Genomic DNA, 27,246 nt, shown 5'->3' with positions numbered 1-27,246 from the left:
CTTTTTTTTTTTTCCTTTTTTTTTTTTTAAATGATAAGAGGTTCCAGTTTATCCTTTACAGCCAGTGAAATTGGGCTCATCTGACAGCTCTCGGCTCCTCTGACAGCTCTGGATTTGGGCCGATTTTCATTGTCAATTTGATCGTTAACTCATTTTTGTTTAACCTTTTCTTTCAAAATGCCCCATAAAAAGTTGCCACCAAACCTGTAGGCACGACAACAAATAGTCACAGCCATGATGATTTCTGCTTTCAGGGGCTGGCAGCCTCCCTGTCACTCTTCAGGGAAGGATTGTTGCCTTTAAGCAAGTACCAATTCATGGTCCACTGGCTGCGGGAAGATTAAATTCAGCAGATTTTGCTCCTTCAACCATTTTAATGATCTAATCTCAGCCATGAGCTGGTGGTCAGGACCAAGTCCCTTCTGGCACCAACTCTGTGCCTCAGTTTCCCCATTCGCAAAATGAGGTTAATGATTCATTCCTCTCGCTGAAGACAAGCTGAGGTTTTGGTGCTAGGAAGACAGGCAGAATTATCTCCCTGCTGACTTTTGCTGTTGAGAGCACCCTACAAGTTGCACAGTAACAAGTACAAACTCAAAACACCCTTAGCAATAACCCCACAGAAAGCACTCACTGTTTTAATGAATCAAAACACAAGCGCACGACACCAGCCTCGCCGTGCTGCAGCTCGTCACGTTCAGAAAGAGACTCAGAAAACATGTACATGGGGGGAAAAAAAAGTGTCCAAAGCTGAAATCTGAGAGTTGCAGAAGTTGCATTTTGCAGGCAATGAGCTCATCTTGGTCTTCTCTTCCCAGAAGGGAAAGATAAAGCTGAAGATGTTGCAGGGGGCTGAGCAAACGTCGTGAAGTAGATAAATAACTTTGAGCATGATCATCTGTGGCCACAGGGCAGGTTTCACATGATGAAGCCCTTGCTAACATGTGATGGGAAAGGTGGGAAGCCTGTGGGAATGTGTGGTGAGGAGGCAAGGTGGAACTGGGAGAGTTCTGGGAGTGCTAAAAAAATGCATTTCTTGGTACTCTCAAACAAAGCGGGGAGAGATGTTCAAATACTCACGATGGGCGTTCCAAAGGGGATGTAACCTATTGGAAAAAAAAAAGAGACATGCATTTTAATATGCAGTTTTGGGATGGGAAAACATCTCACATCTGAGACACAGCCCAGTTTTGAGTAAAGGCCACACCTGCTGGGAGCTCTGCTCACTTCCACCAGCTCTGTGCCACCACGGGGGCATCTGAGGACCCACACTTGATGCACTGAGCGTCAAGTAGAGCAGCCTCCTGATTTTTGCCCAGTCTTCCTCCCATCCTCCATTTCCTTTTCATGGGTTGTGCTCTAAGAGTTTCCCTGAAACTTGTACAATCTAGAGCCCAAAGCTCACTCCAGTAAATCCAGTCTGTGCCAGTACGTGGCACTATGATTCTGTAAGGGTCTGGAGCACCAGTCTGAGCAGGAGCAGCTGAGGGAGCTGGGGGTGTCCAGCCTGGAGCAAAGGAGGCTGAGGGGAGACCTGCTGGCTCTGCAGCTGCCTGAGGGGAGGTTGGAGCCAGGGGGGTCGGGCTCTGCTCCCCAGGAACAAGGGATGGGACAAGAGGAAATGGCCTCAAGTTGTGCCAGGGGAGGTTTAGACTGGATCTGGGGAACAATTCCTTCCTGGAAAGGGTTGTCAGGCCCTGGCCCAGGCTGCCCAGGGCAGGGGGGGAGTCCCCATCCCTGGAGGGGTTTCCAAGCCCTGTAGATGTGGTGCTGAGGGACATGGGGCAGTGGTGGCCTTGGCAGGGCTGGGGGAAAGGTTGGACTTGGTGATCTCAAGGATATTTGCCAACCAAAATGATCCCATCTATGATAAGCACTTTGGAGGGCATCGTGGTGTTGAGCTGGACTGGGCAGCCAGCTAAAACTGAGACCAGCAGAAGAACAGGGATGAACTCAGACCAGGAGCTGCTCAGTCCGGAGCAGGAGGAGCTGGATGATGCTAACAGAGCTGACCTAGTGGCTTCCTGCCACGGAAAGGGGGAGATCCTGCCCCCCTTCCCAGGCTCAGTCACACAATCTGTTCCCTGCCTCGTGCCAGCTCTGTTGCTCATCAAGACTCTCCCACAAACCTACCCTGGCTAACCCAGGAGAAAAAACCCTCTGGCTTTCTGAGCCCCTTCCTCTCTCACTGAGCCTGTTCCCACCAGAACAGTGCCCTGAAGACACTCATGAAATGGTCCAACAAGGTACAGAGCCCATGCCAGTAGAGGAGCAGGACCATGCCACCATTGGTAGGACCTCCCTCTTTCACCATCTGCTTTATCAGCCTCTCCACTAGTGATTTTATACCATTTTATACTCATTTATTTCCAGGTCAGTAGGAAAACAAACATTGTATCAGCACCCTGAAGAAAGTAGATGTGCATTGTGGAGGAGAGAGGGACTATTTTAATCACAGGTGTAAGTTCAGGCTCCCTATATTAGAGAGAAACCTTTACCCAAATCTTACTGAGCACCACAAAACTCAAATGCTTCACATTTTTCCCCTGCTAAGTCTGCCAATTCTTGTGCTAATTATAATTCATCTCCCTGACTTCCACTAGAAGGTCTCAAAGCATTTTACCAACATTACTGAATTAAGCCTCATGCATCCAGTTTACAGTTGGAAAGGGCAAAGGCCTGAGAAGAAGAAAAATTCAAAAGAAAATACAGAAGAAGGCAGCAAAGGGTTCTGGCTCTTCCCCCCCTGCCTCCACTTCTCCTTCAACTTCATCCCTCTTCAGAGAACTGGAGAACAAAACCCACCAACCCTGCTATTTTTCTTTGTGCCCAGTATTCAGATGTTCCCCTCCAAAAGATGGAAAAAGTCCATTTTGCATTTAAATTCAAAATGTTTTAATTTAAATGTATTTTCTTTTAACTTTAAATAGGTCCTTTGGCAACGGGCCAAGGCTGCACTTGGATCTTCAAGAGATCTGCTAGTCAACCCACACCAGAGGTAGCCATGGACCTTTGTGTGGCAGAGGGAGCAAGGAGGAGGTGATGATTTCATCATTAATCAGCCCAATTAAGCCATGGACAAGCTGAGCCTTCCTGAGCTCTCAATGCCATGAGTGTGAGGTACCACCACACACAGAAAACTAGGGCTCACCCCATTCTCTCCTAGAAAGTAAAACCCTAAGCTGCTTTTTTGGGCATCAAGCTTCCCTGTTTACTACAAAATCAAAATGGCCACTCTAGTGATGGATACCTCAAAAACACTAGAAAAGATCTTAGACTGAATCCATGTTAAAATATCTGAAGGAGAGGAAAATACTTAAGCACTAGATCTTCCAGAGGCATTTGGGATCCTAATCCTCCTCATTTCCAAAGGGATTTCAACATTTGAATTTCTGATCCTGGTCTAGATGTTTACAACACGCAAGTCGAAACCAGGAAGAAAAAAATGAGTAAGATAGCATTTTGTACCATTTCCCAGTCAAATGAAGGACTGTCTGAGAGGGCCACACTGTACCTGACATTCGGAAAGGCATGAAGATGGTCTCGTTCGTGTCGGGATGGATGATGGCCTGTAACAGAGGCAGTCAGTAAAGGCTGGTGAGATAACTCCAAGTAACTCCAGCAACCAGAGGGGACTTGGTGCCCCTCAGACCACTCTTGCTTTCCCTGGCTTACAAATTTAAAAATAAATAATTTAGCCTGAAACAGAGGAAGTGCCTCTTTCTCAGTACTAGGATGTCCCCAAAGGGCACCCACTGCTGTACCTTAATCTTGGGGTGGGAAAAGCAGATTTAGGAGGGGAAAAGGGAAACCTGGTTTCTGTCCCTGCCTCTTTTCAGCATCTCCACCCAGGTGCAGCTTAATGTCCTGGCTGAAACTCTGCCCTGTGAGAGCAAGAAGCTCTTGCTGTGGCAGAGAGGTGGGGAGAGAAGAGCTGCCTGTTCAGTAGGGGACAAGGGTGTTAATCACTTTATGCTACTTGTGAAGGGAATGGGTCACAGGACACCCCATGTAAGGACTAGTGTGGCTCAGCCACAGTGGATGTGGTTTTGGGAACACTTAAGGAACATCTTCTCCATCTGCAGATACATTTGCATGAGCCTGCCTGGCCCATCACAGAAAGCCTGAAATGTTATTTCTAAGTTGGGATGAAAACATCCAGGCAAGGCCCAATCTGGTTGTCACCATAAGGGTCACCCAAATAAAATCCCCTCCCAAGCCACGGGATTTGGAGTTGCCAGATAATTTAACCCTTATGTGTATCTGCAGCTTCTTAGCCAACACTGGTGTCTGTGGAAAGCCCAACCACCACGGACACCCTAAAGCTGTTTTATCAACAAACAAAGCTCACTTGGCCCATTTTTCCCAAATTTTACAATGAGCCCAGGAGGCTGCACCAGTATTAAGTGGCTGGGGATGAAAAATCAACCCCCAAGTGATCAGGGACTGTGGAGGAGGAAGGTACGACACAGTTGCAAGCCTTACCAAAGAACTGTCAAACTATTTTCAAAAGACTGGAGACAAGAAATCTTTTGACTAGACAGGAAGGAGAAAATGAAGACATCAAAATATATAAATACAGGGAAAAAAAAAATATAAATCAGATTCTTTGGTGACAACAGTGTTCTCTGCATTTACATTTCTGTGGCAAGACAAAACAGCAACTGGCAAAGTCAAAGAGGGAGAAGAGGACAGTATTGCTTAGCAGTAAGGAAAAAAAAAGCAGCAGTCGTTGAAAACAATAATGAAAGATCAAAAAAAGTGTATTACCTGCTTGATTTTTTGAGCACCCCACAGCTAGAAAAGGAAAAGAGAACATTTTAAAAAACGAGCAGTGTATTTTGAAACCAAACCCCAACTACTCATCTTTTAGCTGCTGGAGTAAATGAAGGTGAGGGAATGCTTTAAACCAGACTCATTTTGTGCTTCCTTCTGGGATGTATTTAAAGATCCTTCACACACACACACACACACAGCCAGCTCCTTCAAATCCCTGCGGCCAGTACAACCAGCAAGGCAGAGGAGATATTCTTTCTGATGCTGGTAAGACAGAGGAACACCAGCCAAGCTCCACACTCTGCTCCAGGCTTTACGAATGGAGAATTCTGGGGGTAACTCTGCCGCACGTAGAGCTCAAGGTAAATTTAGCACAGCCTCTCCTTGGACCAGCTTCCCGTGGAAATCGAGGCTGGGGAACAACAGGGAGCAAGCCCTGCAGGGAAACACAAGTGTCATCTCTTCCACTAAAACCTGGATTCAGAATAAACCACCACTGGTTTCCATTTTTCACAAGGGAAACTCACCAAAAAAATGCTTGAGAAGAGGAAAAATCTAATTTCAACCCTCCCGAGCTCCTACTGGTATTTACTGCCTGTAATTCAACTGCATAAGAATCTCCAATCTGGCTCAGGCAGGGGAGATCCACGAGCACTGAGGAAGAAAGATCCTGCCTGAGATGCAGGTAAAGCTAATGAGAAGCTGCACAACACCAAGAGATGCTCTGGCATACACATTAAACCCACAGCTCAATAAAGCCAGAGGGTTTTCCTCCAGGAATTACACCTCAATGCAAATTAAAATCTAACAAGAAAAAACACTAACAAATAAAACAATCCCCATTTTGATGTATATCATTCTAGAGAGGGATGAAAAACCAGGGGTCCTGTAAAATATCACAACAGATCAATTGTTTTCAGTATAAAAAATTGCTCTCTTCAGCTCAAGTCTGGCTTGGACTTCCAGGCTCCAGCTGTGATCCACCTCTGCCTGGCAGCCTCCTGCACCCTCTGCTTCTGTCCTTCAGGCAGGTACTGGGAGCTGTTGAAGCCACCTCTTCACCTGCACTTCAAGAAAATAAAGACATACAAAACCCACCCAAGCCAGGAGACTGGCTGCTTCCTTGGCAAGGCACGGTTGCCAATCTTTTAACCACCCTCGTGGCTCTTTTACATCTTTCCAATTTGTCAACATCCTCTTGCATCGAGGACGCCAGAAACGAGACAAATTATTCCAACAACAGTTGTACCAGTGCCAGCGCCAGGGTGGGCCAACCTGATAGTTCTGCTCTTGCTGTTGATAAATCCAAAGACAGCGATCGCTCTTCTTCGCTCGGGGAGCTCACGGATACCCACCAGAATATCTACCCAACCACCATGGGCAGCATATTCTGGGAGCCAGGCATTCATAATTTATTATTAATACAGCATAAATTAAGCCCTGTTCTGTCATTCCTCTTAAGCCAAAGTTCAGTGTCTTCTCCAAATAAACATCCATGAAAATACTGTTGGAATAAGGTGATTGCTCCACTATAAATAGCATAAATTGACCCACAGACAGCAGCAGCCCCAGAATTTCACTCCCAGTTCAGCTTCACTCCAGAACTGAAGCTCCATGATGAACTCCACCACGAGTGATGCATTACTGGACTATCTAGCACACATAAAATACACGTAATATTCACATACATGCATCAGGTGATTCTCCCCCTCAGCTCCACCCTAGTGAGACCCCCCTGCAATGCTGTGCCCAGCTCTGGGGTCCCCAACACAAGAAAGACATGGAACTCTTGGAGTGAGTCAAGAGAAAGCCACAAAAATGATCCAAGGGCTGGAGCAGCTCTGCTCTGGAGACAGGCTGGGAGAGTTGGGGTGTTCAGCCTGGAGAAGAGAAGGCTCCAGGGAGACCTTAGAGCACCTTCCAGTGCCTGAAGGGGCTCCAGGAAAGCTGGGGAGGGGCTTGGGACAAGGGCAGGGAGGGATAGGATGTCAGAGAATGGTTTCAAGCTGAAAGAGGGAGATACAGATTGGGTATTAGAAATAAATTCTTTGTTGTGAGGGTGGTAAGACCCTGGCCCAGGTTGCCCAGGGAAGCTGTGGCTGCCCCATCCCTGGCAGTGTTGAAGGGCAGGTTGGATGGGGCTTGGAGCAACCTGGGCTGGTGGGAGGTGTCCCTGCCCATGCAGGGGTTTGGGACTGGATGATCTATAAGGTTCTTCCCAACCCACTTTGGGATTCTGTGATATCCACAGAGCTCTTCCTAAAGAAATCTTTTTAAGGAAAATCATTATTCCCTGTTCTACAGCTACAAAACACCGGTTGAGGGACACAAAGTGACAACCTTTGTGGCTGGCAGAGACAAGATGTGTCTGTCCTCACCACTAATAAAATCCAAAGGTTGAGAGACTCCATGCCCAAGCAGCTACCAGGGCTTTTCCACACCTGCCTGCCCACCAACTCGAGGACTTCATGGGGTGAAAGTGGAAGTCCTCGAGCTCCAGATGACTACCCAAAGCATCCCAGTAACCCAGTGGCTGCCCAGGTCTTGCGTCTCTTGGATGTGAAATGGAAACCACAGGCTTTTCCTCTCTAACTGCAAGCACCGAGACTAGCAAAAAGGAAGAGGGATGGTTTCTGAGCCAGCACTATGGCTTTTTTGGTCAAATTCTCTCATTTCATTAATTGATCCCAATATTTATGCATTTTCCTGCTGCAGTGCAAATATTGTTAGAACATGCGATTTCATTACTTCTCAGAAAGAGACTTTACAAGATGCACCTGATGAGTCACCTAAAGATTCTGCCAGCTCATTTTCACTTTTTTCTCCTCTAATTCATTTTCTGTCTGCAGCATTTTCCAATAGCTCCAGTTCTCTGACGAGTCTCACCAGCTGGGGGGCTCGTTTCTGAGAGCAAGTCTCTATTTTTGCTGGGGATTTCATTCACACTCTCTCCGGCCATCTTGGGGAAGCAGCCAGATCCTGCTCTCATTTACACCAGCATGAAACCAAAGCATCTTCACTGGAGCACGTGGAACGACTCCAGATTCGTGCTGAATTTAAGTTAGATTTCGGCCCATCATCTCTAAATATAGTCAGCCTCTGCTGGGCGGGTCTGCTGTGATAGATCATCTTGTCTTACATCAGCTTTGCTGTCTGTTACTGGCTCAAAGATACACAGGGGTTTTGCCACCGTGAAAATTTGGGTGCAAGAACCAAACCTGCTCCTACATGGATTTACACCAAAGAAGCCCAAAGGGTGAGGGGGCAGGAGTCCTGGAGCACTGGTAACACATTCCACTATGCCATGGACCAGTTTCTCCAGCCAATGGCCACTGTAACCTTCCATCAGGACAGGTCAGGCTCTGCTTCATGAAGATGTCCTTCATGGTCGTGGAGGAATCAGCTCCAGGACTGTTCGCTACTTTTCCCGACACCAGCATTTCAGGACACTGGGTTTGTGGATGAGATTTCCATCCATCCTTCCCAGGATTCTGCTTTTTCTACAGTTTCTCAAGGAAGAGAATACTCACCAACTTGCTCACCACCTCCAGCTGATGGCTTTGAAACCCTGAACTCAGGAACCCAACTTTTTACACAGAAACATTACCTGCTTACAACGTTTAAGGAAGGGGATCAAAAGCTGCTGCAACCTAAAGAGAACCAAAGCTGTGCTAAGGAGCTAGAGACTGGAATATCTCTTGCTTGACAGGACATTCATTAGCAGTCCTTATTTAGCAGCAGAATTGTAGCTCGGAGATAGCTTTCAAAAAAAGAAAAAAAGTATTTATTTAAAGAATATACTCAGCCCAAATCTATTAGCTAACACCTGCCACTTCAAAACCAGCACCAAGGGTACCAGTTTTTCTTAAGATTAACTTCCCTCCTACCAAAACCAGGAAGATTTCATGGTCATGGACTCAAAGATGGGATTTATTTTCTTTTTCCCTCTACACAAAGTTTCAGCTGGATCAGAAAACCATGGTTGCAAACTGCTCCCCCATGTCTACAGCCAGCTCCACCCTACGCCAGGGCACTTGACTGTCTCCAGACCACCTACAACATCCCTGAGGTTGGCCTGGGGTGTCTAAAAGTCAGGAGAGCACTGATGGATTCCCACCACCTACTCTCTTGCCTTGCCAGCAACCACCTCCTGACAGTCAGAGGAGGGAGACGCAGAGGTAGACTGGACACTGGGGATCTGGAATAGATGCTCTAACATTTCCCTCCCCCAACCACTTGCCAACAGGAGCTGAGTCCCTCGCACAAACACTGAAATGACCTTACATCATAGAATCCCAAATTGGTTTGGGTTGGAAGGGACCTTATAGATCATCCAGTCCCAACCCCCCTGCACGGGCAGGGACACCTCCCACCAGCCCAGGCTGCTCCAAGCCCCATCCAACCTGCCCTTCAACACTGCCAGGGATGGGGCAGCCACAGCTTCCCTGGGCAACCTGGGCCAGGGTCTCAACACCCTCACAGCAAAGAATTTCCTCCTCATGTCTCACTTAAATCTCTCCTCTTACAGTTTTAATCCACTGCCCCTTGTCTTCTAGCTACATGCCCTTGTCAAAAGTCCCTCCTTAGCTTTCCTGTAGGCCCCCTTCAATCCACAGGTGCCTGCTCTGGATGTGCCACATCAGGAACAACTCTACAGAGAAAAGCCTTTACTGATTAACCACATATTACACATGGAAAATGACAATAATGAGAGTTATTTTCCAAGAACTAATGAGGAGTATCATGGTAGATGAGCCCTATAGAGAAGACAAAATACAGTTCAAGTTTGAAGCTGAAGTTCTGCAAGGACAAAGTGACCTAGCTGTGTTAGACTTTGCACCAACATGAGTCACACCTGTTTGCAAAACTGCCCTAGCAAAGACAAGGTTGAAAAGGAAACCCTCAAAGAATGAACATTTTTAGTTTATTTGTTTCATCCATCCACTCATCTAGAGACAAAGCTCCATCTCGAAACCTGCTCATCCCCTTCCTGCTCCACTGGGGAGGCTCTCACCCTTTCCTGCTCATGAAATCTTGATTTTAATAAGGTAACAGCCTGGAGTTGGCACCCCTCAGAAACTGCCGGTAGTTTCACACGCTGGGAGTTGAAAGGTTTATTAAAGCAAAGCTCAGATGATCTGTCCCACACTGAATTCCAAATATTGGGTGTTGGGAGCAGAACGTGTGATGCAGCAAAGCTCATGCTGAAGAAGAAGAGCAAGCTGTGCTCCTGTATGTGGCCGTTGGGAGAGACAGCCTCCAAAACCAGAGCAGCTTCCCAATAATCCCAGTTGTTTAATTTATATAAAACCAGAGGAAAAAAAAAGAAAAAAAGAAAACCTTGCTCAAAGGGTCTCACTTGGCTTGGAAAATCCACTGAGAGACACTTCACACCAGCAACAGGGACCTGGTCTGATGTCAGTGTCGAGTGACAGTGATGACTCTCAACTAGCTTTAACTTCATTCCAGATCCTTTAACTGGTCATCCCTTAACTGGCCAGACTGAGACACCAGAGGTGGGGCTCAACCCTCTAACAGCCATAATCAATCCAGTAAATGCAAGAATTAACAACATAATTAACACCCACTGCAGCAAATTCTCTGGGTTTCCTGTCAGCAGGCAGAAAACAGGTGGTTTGACTCGTCACAACTAGGTGACCAGCAGAGGTGGGACAACCTGCCCCCCAGCAGTGCTTGCTTCTCTCTGTTGACTTTAAGATGGGACCTACATGATTAGTTAAGGCTCAGACTAGTTTGGCTCAAGATGTAAAAACATCCCAAAGAGTCAAGCATCTGCAGCTCATACTGACTTCAGCATGGCTTGCAAAGGTAGGGTTTCTTTAGATCCCAATGGGAATGTGATGAAAGTTGAAGCTTCTATGTTAGAACATTTAGGGGGGGTACAGGAAAGCATGAACTGATAGGATAAGGGGTAATGGCTTAAAACTGGAAGAGGGGATGTTTAGGTTGGACATTGGGAAGAATTTTTTTGCTGTGAGGGTGGGGAGACCCTGGCCCAGGCTGCCCAGAGAAGCTGTGGCTGCCCCATCCCTGGCAGTGTTGAAGGGCAGGTTGGATGGGGCTTGGAGCAGCCTGGGCTGGTGGGAGGTGTCCCTGCCCATGCAGGGGGGTTGGAGGTTGGAACCAGATGGTCTTTAAGATCCCTTCCAACCCCAACCAGTCTGGGATTCCATGACTCCATTGACTGGGACACCAGCCTGCACCCCAGCGTGGCCAGGCGAGCATCTGGGCATTGGGAACTGGATTGGAAATCACCAGCAATTCCAGTGCAAAACACGGATTTCCACAGATACAAAACCAAGTGTAGGTGGAAACAGAACCAAGTCCCGACTGATAAAAAAAGATGGTACGTAAATAACACTTGGCAGCTTCACAGCACTCAATAAACATTAGCTAATTAATCCTCACAACATTCTAATGGAAAGACTTCAGCAGAGTAAGAAGTGCTCACAGGAAACCATTCCTTGCTCCAGGGTTGGAGGACTTAGATGCCATTACATGGTTTAAAGTACAGCTTGGGAAACCAGGCCTGCTAATCCAATGAGGTTGCTCAGGATCAGATTTCTTTCATCTTATTTTAGCCCCACAGAGACTGCAAATCTAGTCTGATTTGTAATCTAGACGTGATGTTAGATAAACTCTCTTAAGCCTCCAATGATGAGATGAAGCAAAGCTGGTTTGTAACTTGAGCAGGAGCATCACAAGCAGCATTCAGCACAGCTGCTTTAAGGTGAACAGAGGGCCACAAAAATGATCCGAGGGCTGGAGCAGCTCTCCTATAGGGACAGGCTGGGAGATTTGGGATTGTTCAGCCTGGAGAAGAGAAGGCTCCAGGGAGACCTTAGAGCACCTGCCAGTGCCTGAAGGGGCTCCAGGAAAGCTGGGGAGGGGCTTTGAACAAGGGCAGGGAGGGATGGGATGAAGGGGAATGGATTAAAACTGGAAGAGGGGAGATTGAGATTAGACATGAGGAAGAAATTCTTTGCTGTGAGGGTGGTGAGACCCTGGCCCAGGTTGCCCAGAGAAGCTGTGGCTGCCCCATCCCTGGCAGTGTTGAAGGGCAGGTTGGATGGGGCTTGGAGCAGCCTGGGCTGGTGGGAGGTGTCCCTGCCCATGCAGGGGGTTGGAACCAGATGATCTATAAGGTCCCTTCCAAACCAAACCCGTCTGGGATTCTATGATTCTATGACAACGTTGCTGCCCAAGCTCCCTAAGGTGCCTTCTGTCCTCTGACAGCCTGGAAAAGAGGCCTAAAACCTTTGCCCCATCTTAGTGTCACAAAGAATACTCAGATAGCAGAAGAGAGGAGCTCCAAGCTCAGCCCTTGGACCAACAAACAGGCTACTACTGCCTGGCAAAGAAAAGGAAGCAGCAGGACAGCCTCTATATCCAGCTTTTATCTACCCTGCAAGAGACCAGAGGGGGAAAAAAAAAAAAGTACAGTTTACTGCAAATGGACCTCTTCGCTCTTCATCAACACTGTTAAGAAAAGCCATTATTCTCCAAAAGGGATGCTGTTTAGACTCTGATAGATTCATTGTTCTCTGCTGTGTCTGGGACAGCATGAGCGACTCTTCCCGCTGCTAACATGATTGAGGGAAGAACACAGTAATAAATACATGCCCATTAAGCCGGTGAGCCTCTTTGCACTTCACTGATACTAATGGGGGAGAAATGAAACAGTTTCAAAACAGCAAGTTGCCAAAACTGCATTTGGAAAGGCTGAAGAGTGAGAAGTCACAACTGACACACCACAGTTCATGCTCCGCCAACGCTCGCAGGAAGGGGCTGGCTGGAGAATAGCAAGTGTCTGTCTCCAAGGGACAATTTCAAAAAGCTGCATTTTGCCTCTCACTACAGCTCATTCAGTTTGGGGTTATTTTAAAATTTTCATTCCCTTCTGCCAGGCTTTCAGGGTGGAGTTTCTACAGGTACAAATTCTGGTAAAGGAGCTGCCTCGTTGCTCTCTTGTTTTCTAACAAATATTCACACAGCTTAACTGGCACCTATGAGAAAGATGAGGGGTTCAGGTTTGAGCTGAAAGAGGGGAGATTTAGGTTAGAGATTAGGAAGAAACTCTTTGCTGTGAGGGTGGTGAGACCCTGGCCCAGAGATGTAGGAAATTCGTTTATTTGACTGTATATTGAGAATCATTGAAAGGTTTGGGTTAATGATTTGGGTATTTACTTAGAATCATCAAATCCCAAACTGGTTTGGGTTGGAAGGGACCTTCAAGATCATCCAGTTCCAACCCCCTGCATGGGCAGGGACACCTCCCACCAGCCCAGGCTGCTCCAAGCCCCATCCAACCTGCCCTTCAACACTGCCAGGGATGGGGCAGCCACAGCTTCTCTGGGCAACCTATTCTAGCACCTTCCTACCCTCATGGTGAAGAATTTCTTCCTGATGTCTGACCTAAATCACCCCTCATTCAGTTTAAAACCACTGCCCCTTGTCCTACCACTGCCCTCTCTGGCGAAAAGCACAGAGGAAAATACAGATGGATCAAAAATCGAAACAGCCGGAGTCTTGGAGCTACAAGGATTTTAGTCAGCAAAAGATCCACAGCTCAAGATGTTTAGTCTTGGTCTTAGGAAACCTGGATTCATCTCCTACCTCCAACACAGACTTCTCTTCAGCAGCTGAAGGTGGAACCACAGCCCTACCATCCCTCCCCGTCGTAGATGTGCACTCCATGTTGTACAGGCAGACAGAAAATACAGGGAGCTGCTCAAGTAAAAAGAAGAAATGCAGCATTTTGGGAGTGGGGGAAGGGAACTTCAGTGTTTATTAAGATCAGTTCCCTGAACCAGCTGTGCCAGTGGAAGCCAGCAAGGAGGTGGGAACACATGGCCGGGAGGAGAGGAGGCAGAGACATGGCAGTGCTGCCTCAGATCAGCTCAGGCTGCCATGGAATCACACTTCCCCTTCGCAGGATTCTGGGCACAGAACAAACTTGTGCCAGTTGACACAGGAAGTTCAGGGAATGATCAATTTAATAGGTATCATCTTTCTCGGGGGTGCTGTTTTAAGGACAGCATCGCCTCCGGTGGGAATATCGGTTGCATGTAGTTACTTCTACCATTTTTTAAAACATCTTCTTGGCCCCGTAATGGCTTTAAAAAATACAAAAATAATAATAGTAATTAAAAAACCACTTGCACAGAAAAAAAAAAAAATATAAAAAGCATCACTTGCTCTTCAGAGTCCTTGCTCAAGCACCCTCAGACGTTTTCTGCTATTCTGTGGCTCTTTACCTCTCTCTGCTGGCAGGACCATCGGGAGGAGCTGGGGTGGCAGCCTGAGATCAGGACCAAAGGGAGAGACAGAGGAGAGGTAGAAGAGGAGAAAGAACCTTCATCTCCCTGTTTCTTAGACTGTATTCTATTCCCTGTTTAGACAGGAAGTTTTTAGGGCAGAGTGGGGTGAATCTATAAATGGGGCAAATCGGGGATCTGATTCTTTGGTCAACTGCTGCTGTTCAATATTTGGAGGGATTTGAGGCTGATGAGCAAGTGATATTAGGCTGACAGCTTAGCAGCTATTTCTACCCCAATTTCAAAGGTAAAAAAATGATTCCACACACAACAGGGACACATTTTGCTGGGCACGCCAGCAGCGTGGTTCCAAACATGGAATTACTGCAGGGAATTCTAGCAAAGAAAATCAAACTAGGAGGCATTTTTTGGGGGAAGAGCTGAAAGACAAGAGCAGCTTGAAGTTCATCATTAAATGTCTCCAGCATTGCTACCCTCCCTCAGTCCTTCCAAGGCAGATCTTGGGTGCCTGGATGTTGTTGTCCACATCCAGTGTTCGTTAGCCCTTTCCAAGGGCTCTTCTGCAGCGCTGAGCACAAAAAACACACTGTAAAAAAGCAGCTGAAGAGGAGTAAAACAGGAGTGATTTAAATCTCTCTGTATCTGATAGCCGCCGAGTGCTGCTTCTCTTAACTTTTACCACTGCTGACATGCCAGCACCAATCTGTTCCTCCAATCTGTGCTGGTCTGTCGGGCAGGTTGGGAAAGGGACTCACAGGCACAGAGGACACAGATGCAATCCTACAAATCAGTGCAAGAAGCCCGAGGATAAAGGACAAAAGCCACGTCATTATGCCCTGCAGTGGGTACAGCCTTTTGCCTTCAGGGTAAAGCTCAGCATTGACCCTCTCAAGCTAGAGAAAACACCCACTTTTGAGCGAGCTGGCTCTTCATCTTTCTTCATCAGGCTGGTATTTTACAGCCCCTGTTTTTACAGGAGGAAGTATTCCCTCAAATGAAACCTTTTCCCTCCAGCGGAGATTCCCTCCAGGAGGCAGTCTGGGGAATTGCCTGCCCAGGTTAGAACTGGAGATGTTACATTCTACACCTTCTGCTGCAAATTGGCTCCCAGTGCACTTTGTGTGTGTCATTTTCACCTACCCACTCGAAAGGTCGTGCCAGTCACCGGAGCTCCGGGAGAAGGGACAGATCCCGGGAGTCGCCGGTGGAAACCGGCACTGAACCCAGCACGTGGCAGGGGGCTTGGAACACACCCCTTCTGCCAGGGCTGTGAGGAACGTGGGCTAGAGAAGGTTGCTTGAGTGGAATGAGGGAACACTTGATGAAGAACACAAAGGACAAAGAACGTCCAAGCAAGATAAAGGAACTCTCATAGAAGGGCAATAGCAGGACCGCACCTGCTCAGAGACTCAGAGAAAGGTTTGGGTCGGAAGGGACTTTAACATCATCCAGTTCCAACCCCCTGCATGGGCAGGGACACCTCCCACCAGACCAGGTTGCTCCAAGCCCCATCCAACCTGCCCTTCAACACTGCCAGGGATGGGGCAGCCACAGCTTCCCTGGGCAACCTGGGCCAGGGTCTCACCACCCTCACAGCAAAGAATTTCTTCCTAAGATCCCATCTAAATCTACTCTAAGACTACAGGAACACCAGTCGTTCTGCACACCTGCTGAGCACACATTTTCTTCATGGAGGTGGAAGAGACAGGACGTAATTGACAACTGAACCAGTTTCTCCCATCAATATGAATCTTACACATCTCCTTTTCTTCCCCTCTTCTAAAGATCCTACTACTTTTTAGCTTCCTCCAGGACCAGGAGATGAAAGGGGGACACATGCCAGCAGGTGACATGCCCACACTTCAAGTCCACTTACCCTCTGCAGAAGGAGCCAAATGAAGGACACGGATGGATGTGGTCTCCAAACAGAACTATACAATAGGAAGTTTAGAGAACTCACCAGTTCTCTTCAAGTTCTCACAGCAGAATCTTGTACTTCCAGCTGTCTCTTCCATCAAACACTTCTGGAGTTCAACCACCCAACACAGAGCCATGCAACCATCTAAAATCCCCAACCAGGAGACCAAACCTCCCCAAAGCCTTCAGGGAGTGAGTTCTCCAACCATGTTCTACACAATTCTTACAGTCCTGTTAAGACATCTAACCAAAATGACCAAGAGGCCAGAAATATAATCCCAAGTGCCTGATTTACCAAGAGTATCTTTTTATTTAGAGAAAAATTATGAAAACATAAGAACCTGTCAGAGAGGGGCCTTCATTACAGTGCAGGTTTATTTCCACTACACAGGTTTTTGGTTGGTGAGATTTTAATAGGTGGAATACAAGACACCTGACTTCATCTCTAATATAAAACAAGTCTTCACATCTTAGGAAATAAGTCAGTCTGGCTCTCAAATGGTCAAAGAAAAAGTTGGGTAAATAAGAGAAGCTGAGGAAGTTGAGTTTGGAACATGTTCTCCTGCTCCAACACATGGTAATGAATCACAGAATCACAGAATCTTAGGGGTTGGAAGGGACCTGGAAAGGTCACCCAGTCCAACCCCCCTGCCAGAGCAGGGTCACCCAGAGCACATCACACAGGAACGTGTCCAGGTGGGTTTGAATGTCTCCAGAGAAGGAGACTCCACAGCCTCTCTGGGCAGCCTGTCCCAGGGCTCTGTCACCCTCACAGGAAAGAAGTTCTTCCTGATATTCACATGGAACCTCCTGTGCTCCAGTTTGCACCCACTGCCCCTTGTTCTATCACTGGACATCACTGAAATAAATAAATGAATAAATACTTACCAAGCAGCTATTCGTCCTCTGTTTTGCTGGGCACATAACTGATACACCTCTGATAAAACTTATGGTTTTAAAATATTTTTCTACTGTAGGAAAAACCCCTAAGTTCCCCTTGCTAAAAAGCTACCAGCAGTCCAGCAACTACTGGCAGTTAAGAGATCAGCTCTTCCTTCTCGCTACAAATGCCCAAGAAATGGGATTTTAGCACCTTGAGTTAATGTTCATTTTTCCCCAGAGGTGAAATCATTCCTGTTCAAGAGCAAATACAAGAGCTATTTGATAAGTGTGAGAGTCTTGGAAGTGGAAGAGATGGCAGTGTTGGTGTCCATGGATCACCTCATAGAGAGCAAGTGGAGTGAAGAAGCATTTATTCTGGAAATTGGCTTAGAGATGGTCCATGGAGAACTGGAGCAAAGTACAATTATGGATCTTCAGACTGGTGTTGTTTTTTTTTTTTCTTTAGATAGTCCATAATTGTTCCATTTCAGCTCATTTTGAAAAATCTGCTCTGCAAATGCAGAGAAGAAAGACTCGCTCTACAAGAACCCTGTCAAGAAGATAAGTGTGGAGGAGATACTTGACGTTACATAGCTTTAGGCTTTTATATGTTCCATTTTTCATGCAGTGAAACCATTTCAGCAAACTACATAGATTGTGCTGAGCTGTTGTGATGCTTCCTGCTACTGCCTGCCATCCTGCAGGAGAACGGATTTCTGAATGAGGCAAAAAAAAGAAGAGAGGAATCTGAACACTGTCAAACGCGCCGTCCCACAAAAGTGGCTCAGTCGGGAGATTAGGGAAACATCTCTGTCAAAACAACTTGTCTTCTTGATCTCAAAGCTGATATTTGGGGGGGTGTCAGATTCTTAGAAAGTTAATGCATTAAAACTCTGCCCAAACTGTTATTTTTAAATGCTTCTAAGGTGATAATTATTTTCACTTTGGTTATGAGGCCTGGGAGAGCATCCAGGCATCTCATCTACACACGTGCCATGAAGAGCCTGTTACGAGGGAAGCAACTGCATCTCTAAGAGCCTCTAGAAACCAAAACTTGAGCAGCTCTGAAACAAAGAAGATAAAAGTTGAGTTCTTCTCTCTTGAGCACCACATAAAGCTCTACCCAGCTTTTTGATAAGCAGTAAGAGAGAATCAGCTTCTCTCAGATACAACTGTGGTACCATGTCAGATGAACCAAGTGGCTGCTCCAGGAGATGCTTCTTGCCCACACTGAACACGAGGTGATGAGCTCTAATCACAGCCAAAGAGGAGTAAAGAAAAAAAAAAAAATAAAACCAGACAAAATTAAATTACCTCTCATCTGCTGGTCACCTGCCAGCATGTGGCAACTTCAGCAGCACATCAGAGGTGTGTGTGACACTGGGCCATCAGCTACGTAAAACACCAGAGGGCTCAGTCTTTTATTTAATCGTCAATGCATCCATGTGAGCCCCAAACTGGGCACCTCTTCAGAGCTGCACAGAATCCCTTTCCTGAATTAGCTCAAGAACAACTGTGAATTGTTAATGCTTTGTGGCCAGAGTCCATCCTGCAGATAGTGGTGCCTAGAAGAGCCATAAGAAAGGTAAAACTTAGCTTGAGGAAAGCAAAAATATTTTCTCCAGGTGTCTTCGGTTCACCAGGGAAAATGTAAGGTGGTATCTATAAAAGTGAGATGCACAACGTCCAGTCCTGGAGCCCCCAACACAAGAAGGACATGGAGCTGTTGGAGAGGGTTCAGAGGAGGCCACAAAGATGATATAAGAGTTGGAGCAGCTCTGCTCTGGAGACAGGCTGAGAGAGCTGGGATGTTCAGCCTGGAGAAGAGAAGGCTCCAGGGAGACCTTAGAGCACCTTCCAGTGCCTGAAGAGGCTCCAGGAAAGCTGGGGAGAAACAAGGGAAGGGAGTGAGAGGATGAGGGGGAATGGATGAAAACTGGAAGAGGGGAAATTGAGATGAGATCTTAGAAAGAAATTCTTGGCTGTGAGGGTGGTGAGACCCTGGCCCAGGCTGCCCAGAGAAGCTGTGGCTGCCCCATCCCTGGCAGTGTTGAAGGGCAGGTTGGATGGGGCTTGGAGCACCCTGGTCTGGTGGGAGGTGTCCCTGCCCACGCAGGGGGGTTGGAACTGAATGATCTTGAAGGTCCCTCCCAACTCAAACCAGTCTGGGATTCTGTAATTCCCTTCCCCCAAAGCAATCAACAGGCATATTGTTTGTTCTGCAAACTCACCAATCATTAATTAGAAACTTGGAGCTGTATGTATCTGGCACACCCATATTTAATGCAGCCCTCAGCTCCCCAGAACTCCCCTCACACTTCCCTCCACCTTCCCTTCTTCCCCTGGAGTTAGAAAACAAACAGTGCTCAGACAGCAAGTTTCATGGCATGCATGGAAAGCAGCACCCATCCCTACGTCCTCCACACAGAGACAGCAACCACAGCCCTGCTTCCAGATTTCCTATTAGATCTTCCTCTCCATTTCAAATAAAGAAAGGAGAGTATTCAGCTACTCAACATGAGAAGCACCCAACACCTGATATCACCCAGGAACCCCCCATTTTCATACAGATCATCCAGACCTTTCAGCTCTTTGGTAGAAATGCCCAGTATTGGCAAAACTGGAAGTTGGGTGTTATTTAGCAACCCCAGCACAGCAGCAAACACAAAGGCAGAAGGATACCATGCCATCTGGATGACAACAAGATGCCCCAGGGGATGGAACCAACTAATCCTCATAAAAGACTACACAGATCACCTTTGATGCAAGGAGAAAAGCACACGAGATTATCCACACTTGTAATGGTTAATTGCAGGTTTCAATGGCCCAGCTTAAAACCACAAAGTAATGCCCTCCTACAGGACAAGTTTGTGTCTAAATTGGTGGCTCTGCTTGAGGGGATGGAGATACTCACCCACTTGGCAATAATCAGGCCCTCAGAAAAGGGAAGCAACAACCACTTGTGGAAGATTCTCACCTGCTTCACTGCAACCATAGGCAGGCAAGTAGTTTATTCAAGTCCACTCAAGAACACACAGACAGAAAGGACTCGGGGTTTTCAGGTGTCCCTCAAGGAATGTTGCCATCACGGCCCAAGAAGCTTGCCAACCCACCACATCACGCTGAGAAGCTCCCAGTTAACCCAGTCAGAAGGTCCAATCACCTCCACTCAGATGGATCATAGGAGTGCCCCAGTGTTTGAGGCTTTTACGGCCCAATTTACCTCTGTCAGCTCCACCTGCCACTTCACTGCAAGAGTGAAGAAGGACCTGCAGGTTTCATGGATCTTTTCTCCAGGTTAACCAGGCAGCTTCAGCTGCTTCATACTTAAAGAGGGCCTATAAGGAAGATGGGGACATTTTAGCAGAGCCTGTAGCAATAGGACAAGGGGTGATGGTTTAAACTGAAAGGGGGGAGATTCAGACTGGATATTAGGATGACATTTTTAACTCTGAGGGTGGTGAAACCCTGGCCCAGGTTGCCCAGAGAGGTGGTAGATGCTCCATCCCTGGAAACATTCCAGGCCAGGTTGGATGTGTCTCTGAGCAACCTGGTCAAGTAGAGGATGTCCCTGCTTACTGCAGAGGGGCTGGACTAGATGAGCTTTAAAGGTCCCTTCCCATCCAAATCACTCTGTCGTAATTGTGGTTGCTCTTGTCCTGCTGCAGCCCAGGCAAACAGATTGTCATCTGCTTTCAGGTCCCTTCCATCTTCACCCATTTTAGAGATATCCTGGCTGAACATTCAAGCCTCACAGCCCTGGTGGGATCTCAACAGGGCTTGCTGACCTCTCCCTGTGGTTTGGTTTAATGAGTGCAGCAAAGCACCGTTAAATACAATAACAAGCACATGCTGCAATTCCACCCCAGGCTCCTCCTGGGACAGCTACTTTCTCCTACAGTCAGCAGGACAACTTAAACCCCTCTAACATAATTGACACCGTGATCAAAGTGAACCATGTCAAGACTTCACCACAAAAAAAGACTTTTTACACTGATGTGATAACATTTGTCAAAGTAAGGCATTTTTGGCAGCACTTTCTCTCTCCTCCTCCACCCCACACCTTGATTTTTACACCCAGAACCCTGCAACTTGCAGAACAAGGTTCACCTCCTGCCTACCTTGCCCTGACTGAGGGCAATGAGGGACGTGATGCTTCTGGTTTTGCTCTCTCCATGTGATCCTGAATGAACTCTGGGTAAATCCTGGGTCTGTCACTACTCGAACCCAAAATGTAGGTCAAAAGTCTGCGTGGTTTGCCACAGCAAATGGCTTGTATTTCATCTGCCTGGAGGCAGATGGGAGCTGAGTCATCTGCTGCTGCATCATCCTCTGCTCTTCTCCTCTCCTCAACCCTGGTTTCTTTTTTCTTACCACCAGACCATGGCTGGAAGAACTCAGGGACATCAAAAGGCCAGGAGAGCAATGCCTCGTGCTGCAACAGGGGATGTTTGTTTCCCAGTTATTTGTGGTGAAGCCATGGCCCTTTCCCACCACAGCACCTATCACACAAGTAGCCACTTTCAAAACTGAATGTCAGTTTTCATTGTCTTCATTTACCTGCCACACTCACCTCTCATGAGAAGAAATTATCACACACCAACAGGAAAAAATAACAAATAGAAGAGGTTATTTGACCTGCAGGGTGTGGGAGAGGAGCTCTCTACCATTCCCATCACTGTTCACTTGGGAGGTGCTCTGCTCCTTTAGTTGATTCTTATACCTCCTGAAGCCAGCCTGCCAGTCAAGTCATGCTGTTCTTTACATCACACTACACCACAGTGGACTGAAGTCCTTTCTGCCAGATGGACAAACACATAGCAGAGAAAAGCCCCTGTGTCTGTGTTATGGTCAGGTGTCCACACATGGACAGATAAGGAAGGGTTTGAGATACTACCCACAGGAAAGAACTGAGGATTTTTTGCTTCCTGGTACTGGTCGGGAGGTAAAAGGCTCGAAGAGCAGCCCAGCTCCTCTGCAATGCTCATCTCAGCTTCCACATGCTTCATGAGTTCCTATCAGAGCAGAATCAAGTTCTACCAAAAACTACCCTTTTCTCAACAACTGCCTAAACCCTGCTAAGACCTTCACACCAGTGGGGCTTCCACCACCTCCTTCAGCTTCCACCCAACAGTAGGAACATCACCCAGCAAAAAGTATCAGGGCTGATGGTACCACGTACAACATGAGGACATCCAGGGGGTTACACACAGCCCAAACAACATTTATGTCCATGAAGAAATCAAAATAAGTGTGGCCAGCAGGGCCAGCAAGGTGATTCTGCCTCTCTGCTCTGCTCAGACCCCACCTGGAGTGCTGTGTACAGCCCTGGAGAGACATGGAGCTGTTGGAGAGAGTCCAGAGGAGGCCATGGAGATGCTCAGAGGGCTGGAGCAGCTCTGCTCTGGAGACAGGCTGAGAGAGTTGGGGTGTTCAGCCTGGAGAAGAGAAGGCTCCAGGGAGACCTTAGAGCCCCCTCCAGTACAGGAAAGTTGGGGAGGGGCTTTTCATCAGAGAAGATAGTGATAGGACAAGAGGTAATGTTTTTAAACTGAAAGAGGGGAGATTTAGGTCAGACATCAGGAAGAAATTCTTCACCATGAGGGCAGGAAGGCACTGGAACAGGTTGCCCAGGGAGGTTGTGGCTGCCCCATCCCTGGAGGTGTTCAAGGGCAGGTTGGATGAGGCTTGTGAAGCCTGGTCTGGTGGGAGGTGTCCCTGCTCATGGCAGGGGGGGTGGAACCTGATGATCTTTAAGGTCCTTTCCAACCTTCACCATTCAAAATTCCATAAGAAACAGCCATTATTATAACCAACAGGAACACAGCAGGAGAGGGGGCTGGTGCAGCACAGTTGCTGGTACAAGAACCTACAGGACTGACAGCAAGGTTTCCTTCAGCTAAAAAAAAAAAAAGAAAATTACTTGTTTTGCTTTTGTTTTTTTTTTGTTTTTTTCTAATTTCACAAGCTCACTTTGCAAGGGAAAGGGAGGCAATAACATTGGTCAAAGGTGATCAAGAGCTCTGCAAGTCAGAAACCACAAACTTTCTACTTATGCTAAATAAAAGAACTTGTGTGTTTATATTGCAAACCTCACTTCTGCTCAGCAACGTTACTAATAACATCAAGAAATAACTTCAGATCACCCCAAATTCCCTAGAACAAACTGGGGGCTGGAGCTGCAAGGGATCAGAAGCAACACTGCAGAAGTCAGCAATCGAGTGAACAGACCCGGTGTGAGACTTCACCAGCAGAAACACCACCAAAAAAAAGCCCTGCAGTCGTGCATTGACTGCAAACACAGCCCAAGGAAGGAGCAGAAACGTAAGAAAAGGGTTTTTCCTCTTACCTCTTTGTTGGTGACTCCTGGGGGCAGAGTCCCATGCTTGTAATCCTCCAACAGCTGCACAGCTTCCTTCAGACGACTCTGCAAACACAACAGGAGCGTGGTCTGCAACACTTGTCCTGCACCAAATCATGGTCTTGAAGGCAAAGAACTGAAGTTACAGAATTATATATTATACACTACAATATATAACATATATTCTATATAATGATACGTTATATAATTTCCCAGAAAGAAGGTACAGTTCATAGAACCTCAGAATGGTTTGGGTTCCTTCCAACCCAAACTATTCTATGATTCTATGAATTACACCTTTTTTTTGCTGCCAGCCTCAGGGTGGGTCCCTTTACCCATATGATACAAAAGGAAAAAGGACTGATGGACACTTGTGTTGGTTGGCACAGCCCCACTGTCTTCAGGAGTGGTAGAGAGGAAGAAACAAAAGAGAAAATACAAAAAATCTCTCCCTTGCATTGGAGCTATGGAAGACACCATCAAAACTTGAGAATCTTCAGTGTGAAACCAGAGAGCTGATAAATCCTGGAGATGAATAAGCTCTCACTCAAGAGTGGAAAGTACTTTAAGAAAAAAGAGATAAATTCAGGCACACCATGGAAAACCCATTGGGGTCACCCTCTGGCACTCCCAGATGAACACCTCCCAGAGATGCCCACAGGGAAACTGCTTAGATTGAAGATTAATGGAACAGGCTGCCCAGGGCAGGGGTGGAGTCCCCATCCCTGGAGGGATTTCAAAGCCCTGTAGATGTGGTGCTGAGGGACATGGGGCAGTGGTGGCCTTGGCAGTGCTGGGTTAATAGTTGGACTTGATGATCTGAAAGGTCTTTTCCAACCAAAACAATGTGATGATTCTAAGACCTGACTTGGCTCCCATGCCCTGTCCCCAGTCCATGCACTGGGGAGGTACAGCTGAAAGGACAGGCAAGGTAGGAGCCTGCACACATTCAGCATCACCTCTGAGAGCTCAGTGGCCACTCAAGAGTCACAATTCAGCACGTTCCACCTCAGCCAGGAGAGCAGCTCCTCACAGCTTTCAGGCAGCAGCCCTGGGTAACCAGTGCCTGCAGCCCAGGCCCAGCTGATGAACCTGGAACACCACCACATTCCCATGCATTTCAGGAGGACCCCAGAGTGCCACCACATGGAACCACTGACCTGCACAGCTGCTTTACACACTCCTTCAAGAGGGCTTTTGAAACCAGTTACGTGCCCTCCAAAAATACCCAACTCAGTCATCAGTAAAAGCAAGAACCCAACCATCACCATTCAAATACCCGCGCGTGTAAATAAAGACCTTCCTCACTTTGTGATTAATTAGAAAAATAAACACATTTCATGTGCTCAAGGGAGCACAGGAACATTAAGCCACACTACCAGTCTGTCAGAATCCTCAATTTACTCTCAGAATTGTTAATAGATAAGAGAGATATTTAATAAGTGTTCTGCAGCTGAAGCAAAGTTTACATATGCAGAATACTTTCAAGAACTATATATATATCAATTTCAATAAATACATATTTAAGGATTTTTAAAAATACACACATTGTGTGCACATATATGCACTATATTATATAGAGGATATATATATATATACTTTACATAATATATATACATATTCCTTGAAATTAAATCCCCAGGGCAGAAGCAGTCGGGTAGAAAGATCAGTCCAAGCTAAAGAGGAACAAGTCAGGGTATAACAAGTGGCTTTGCTGGTGTCAAATCTGCTGATCCAAGCCTGCAGAAACCACCAGATCACCCAGTAATGGCTCCCAAATATTTGAAGCCAAACAAATCACTCAGCTAAACATCTTCAGAAGCCTCCTGCAGGTTTTCTGTCATCCAGATGAGTAACACTGACTTGGGTTTGACGTTTCTGCACCAGCTCTGCTGTGCTGCCAGCCTTTCCCGTGCTCCTGCAGGAGGAGCTCTCAGAAATACAGAATATTCTGCTGAAAATAGCAGGACAGTGGCTCGTGGGAAGCCCTGAGGTTGCAGTGCAGTCATGTCAAGGCTCCTGGTGGAGGCTGCCAGCTCTGCTCTCACAACCTTGCTGTAAACAGGGCGAGTGTCCCAGCGCTCATTACGAGCCCGCGGCCATGGGATCGGTTGCAGGGAAACCACTTTGCTGCCTTTCATCCCAACATCAAAGAGTATTTGGTTGTTTCCTTGGAAGCGCCAGCAGTTGCTGCAACCTGAAAGCTGCAGTTAATGAGTAACTATTGTCCCTCAAACATTCCACACACGGGACAGAAGGAACAGCAGCGATTCCTTCGCAGCGCGGAGCCCAGCGGGCTGGGATCGGATCCAGGGTTGGGATCGGATCCACGGCCGCTCGCAGCCAGGCTGAGCTCACATCATCTCCGTGGTATTTCCATTGATGGGTTTTATATGCTCCTGTGCTGATCAGCAGCTGCTCCACAGAACCAGAGAGTCTGCACACAAAGGCCAAGTGAGGTTCAGCACCAGGCAGGAGGGATGGCTGCAAAAACCTGTATATTCCTGGCAAAATGTGGGCTGAGATGTTGGGCTTGTTTGTGTTGGGTGCTAGTCATAGAACCCCAGACTGGTTTGGAAGGGACCTTCAAGATCATCCAGTTCCAACCCCCTGCATGGGCAGGGACACCTCTCACCAGACCAGGTTGCTCCAAGCCCCATCCAACCTGCCCTTCAACACTGTCAGGGATGGGGCAGCCACAGCTTCTCTGGGCAACCTGGGCCAGGGTCTCACCACCCTCACAGCAAAGAATTTCCTCCTCATGTCTCACCTAAATCTCTCCTCTTCCAGCTTTAAACCATTCCCCCTTGTCCTGTCACTCCATTTCCTTGTCCCAAGCCCCTCCCCAGCTTTCCTGGAGCCCCTTCAGGCACTGGAAGGTGCTCTAAGGTCTCCCTGGAGCCTTCTCTTCTCCATGCTGAACAAGAAGAAAAGCTGACCCTGAGGAACAGGCCCATGAGATCCAACAGCACAAACATGTGACCATTGTTCTCCTGGGCAGGCTCAGATTTCTGCAAGACCTACTACAAGAAAGACCAGTTAAGAGTCTTGGTTGATCACTGGAAAACTACAAAGCACTGGAGGCATGGGAAACAAATAGGATTTTTTGGCTGTTTGAGGCATTTCCAAGCTGTGAAGTAATCATATGAGGTCACAGCAGGACTTGAGCTTCTTGCTCCTTGCCCTATCAGCCTCGTGGTTGTTTAAAAAATATCAGATTAGGGAAAAGTTATTGCCCAGCATGAGTAGCAATAAATAATATTGTAGACAGCCCAATAATCCAGAGGTGAAAAGCCAGGCAGCAGAATAACTAAGGGCTGCAGATCTAGGGAGGACAACCCTTTCTGCCTCCAAAGGCTAGAAAAGAAGCCAGGAGTGCCAGGACAACCTTCTGGAGAACCATTTGTGCTCATTACTGGTATGTGTTTTTGTCGCCGAAATTACCTACACTGTGTGTCTTGTAAATTATCCACACAGAACAGCATGTAACTCTGAATGAAAAACTGGAAGGAATAGATGAATGGGTCTGTGTTCTATTTTTTTCTCCTTCTCTTGAGGAAATCTTAGTAGTTACTATAACAACCCTGGCCAGATCCCATCTTATTTAGTGTGGTAACAAACAGAAAACAAAAAAGCTCCGATTTTGCTTTTAAAACTGCAGCCTTCATGAATTTCCTCTTTCAGCTCCACGGGGAGAGAGGGGAACTTTTCTCAAGGAAAAGAGTCCCAGACCAACACTGCTGGTGGTTGACAACAGGGTGGCACAGAAAGGGAACAAAAGTGTTAAAACGCCACGACCACGTTAAGAAGGTGCCTTTCACATGGCTTGGAGGTGTTCAGGTGGTTTTACTGAGTGACCCACAGCTTGGGAATGTCATCAGTGACAGCACAGGCCTGTCTCATTCCTCCTAGAGAAGTGAATCACGTTCTTTAAAAAAGAAACTCCAAAAAATAGAAAATAACAGCTCCAAATGCCACCCAGCTCCACTCGCTGGCTTTTAGCAGGATACA

At 47.1% G+C, this 27,246-nt stretch overlaps 1 protein-coding gene across 2 annotated transcripts in view; it reads right to left on the bottom strand.

Annotated features, from left to right (window-relative positions):
• The window catches only part of SFXN5 (sideroflexin 5), a 177,057-nt gene that overhangs the window by 132,245 nt on the left and 17,566 nt on the right, over positions 1-27,246 (bottom strand). For both annotated transcript variants that reach the window (XM_051617365.1, XM_051617366.1), the window contains exons 3-6: positions 23,224-23,301; positions 4,771-4,797; positions 3,515-3,569; positions 1,081-1,106 (exon numbers count right to left, since the gene is read on the bottom strand). In XM_051617365.1, the coding sequence (XP_051473325.1) occupies positions 1,081-1,106; positions 3,515-3,569; positions 4,771-4,797; positions 23,224-23,301 (186 nt within the window). The remainder of the gene's footprint in view (positions 1-1,080; positions 1,107-3,514; positions 3,570-4,770; positions 4,798-23,223; positions 23,302-27,246) is intronic.

This window comes from Apus apus, chromosome 4 (assembly GCF_020740795.1).
Source record: "Apus apus isolate bApuApu2 chromosome 4, bApuApu2.pri.cur, whole genome shotgun sequence".
NCBI lineage: Eukaryota > Metazoa > Chordata > Aves > Apodiformes > Apodidae > Apus > Apus apus.
Note: the sequence above shows the minus strand (reverse complement) of the source record. Positions and strands in the feature narration are given on the sequence as shown.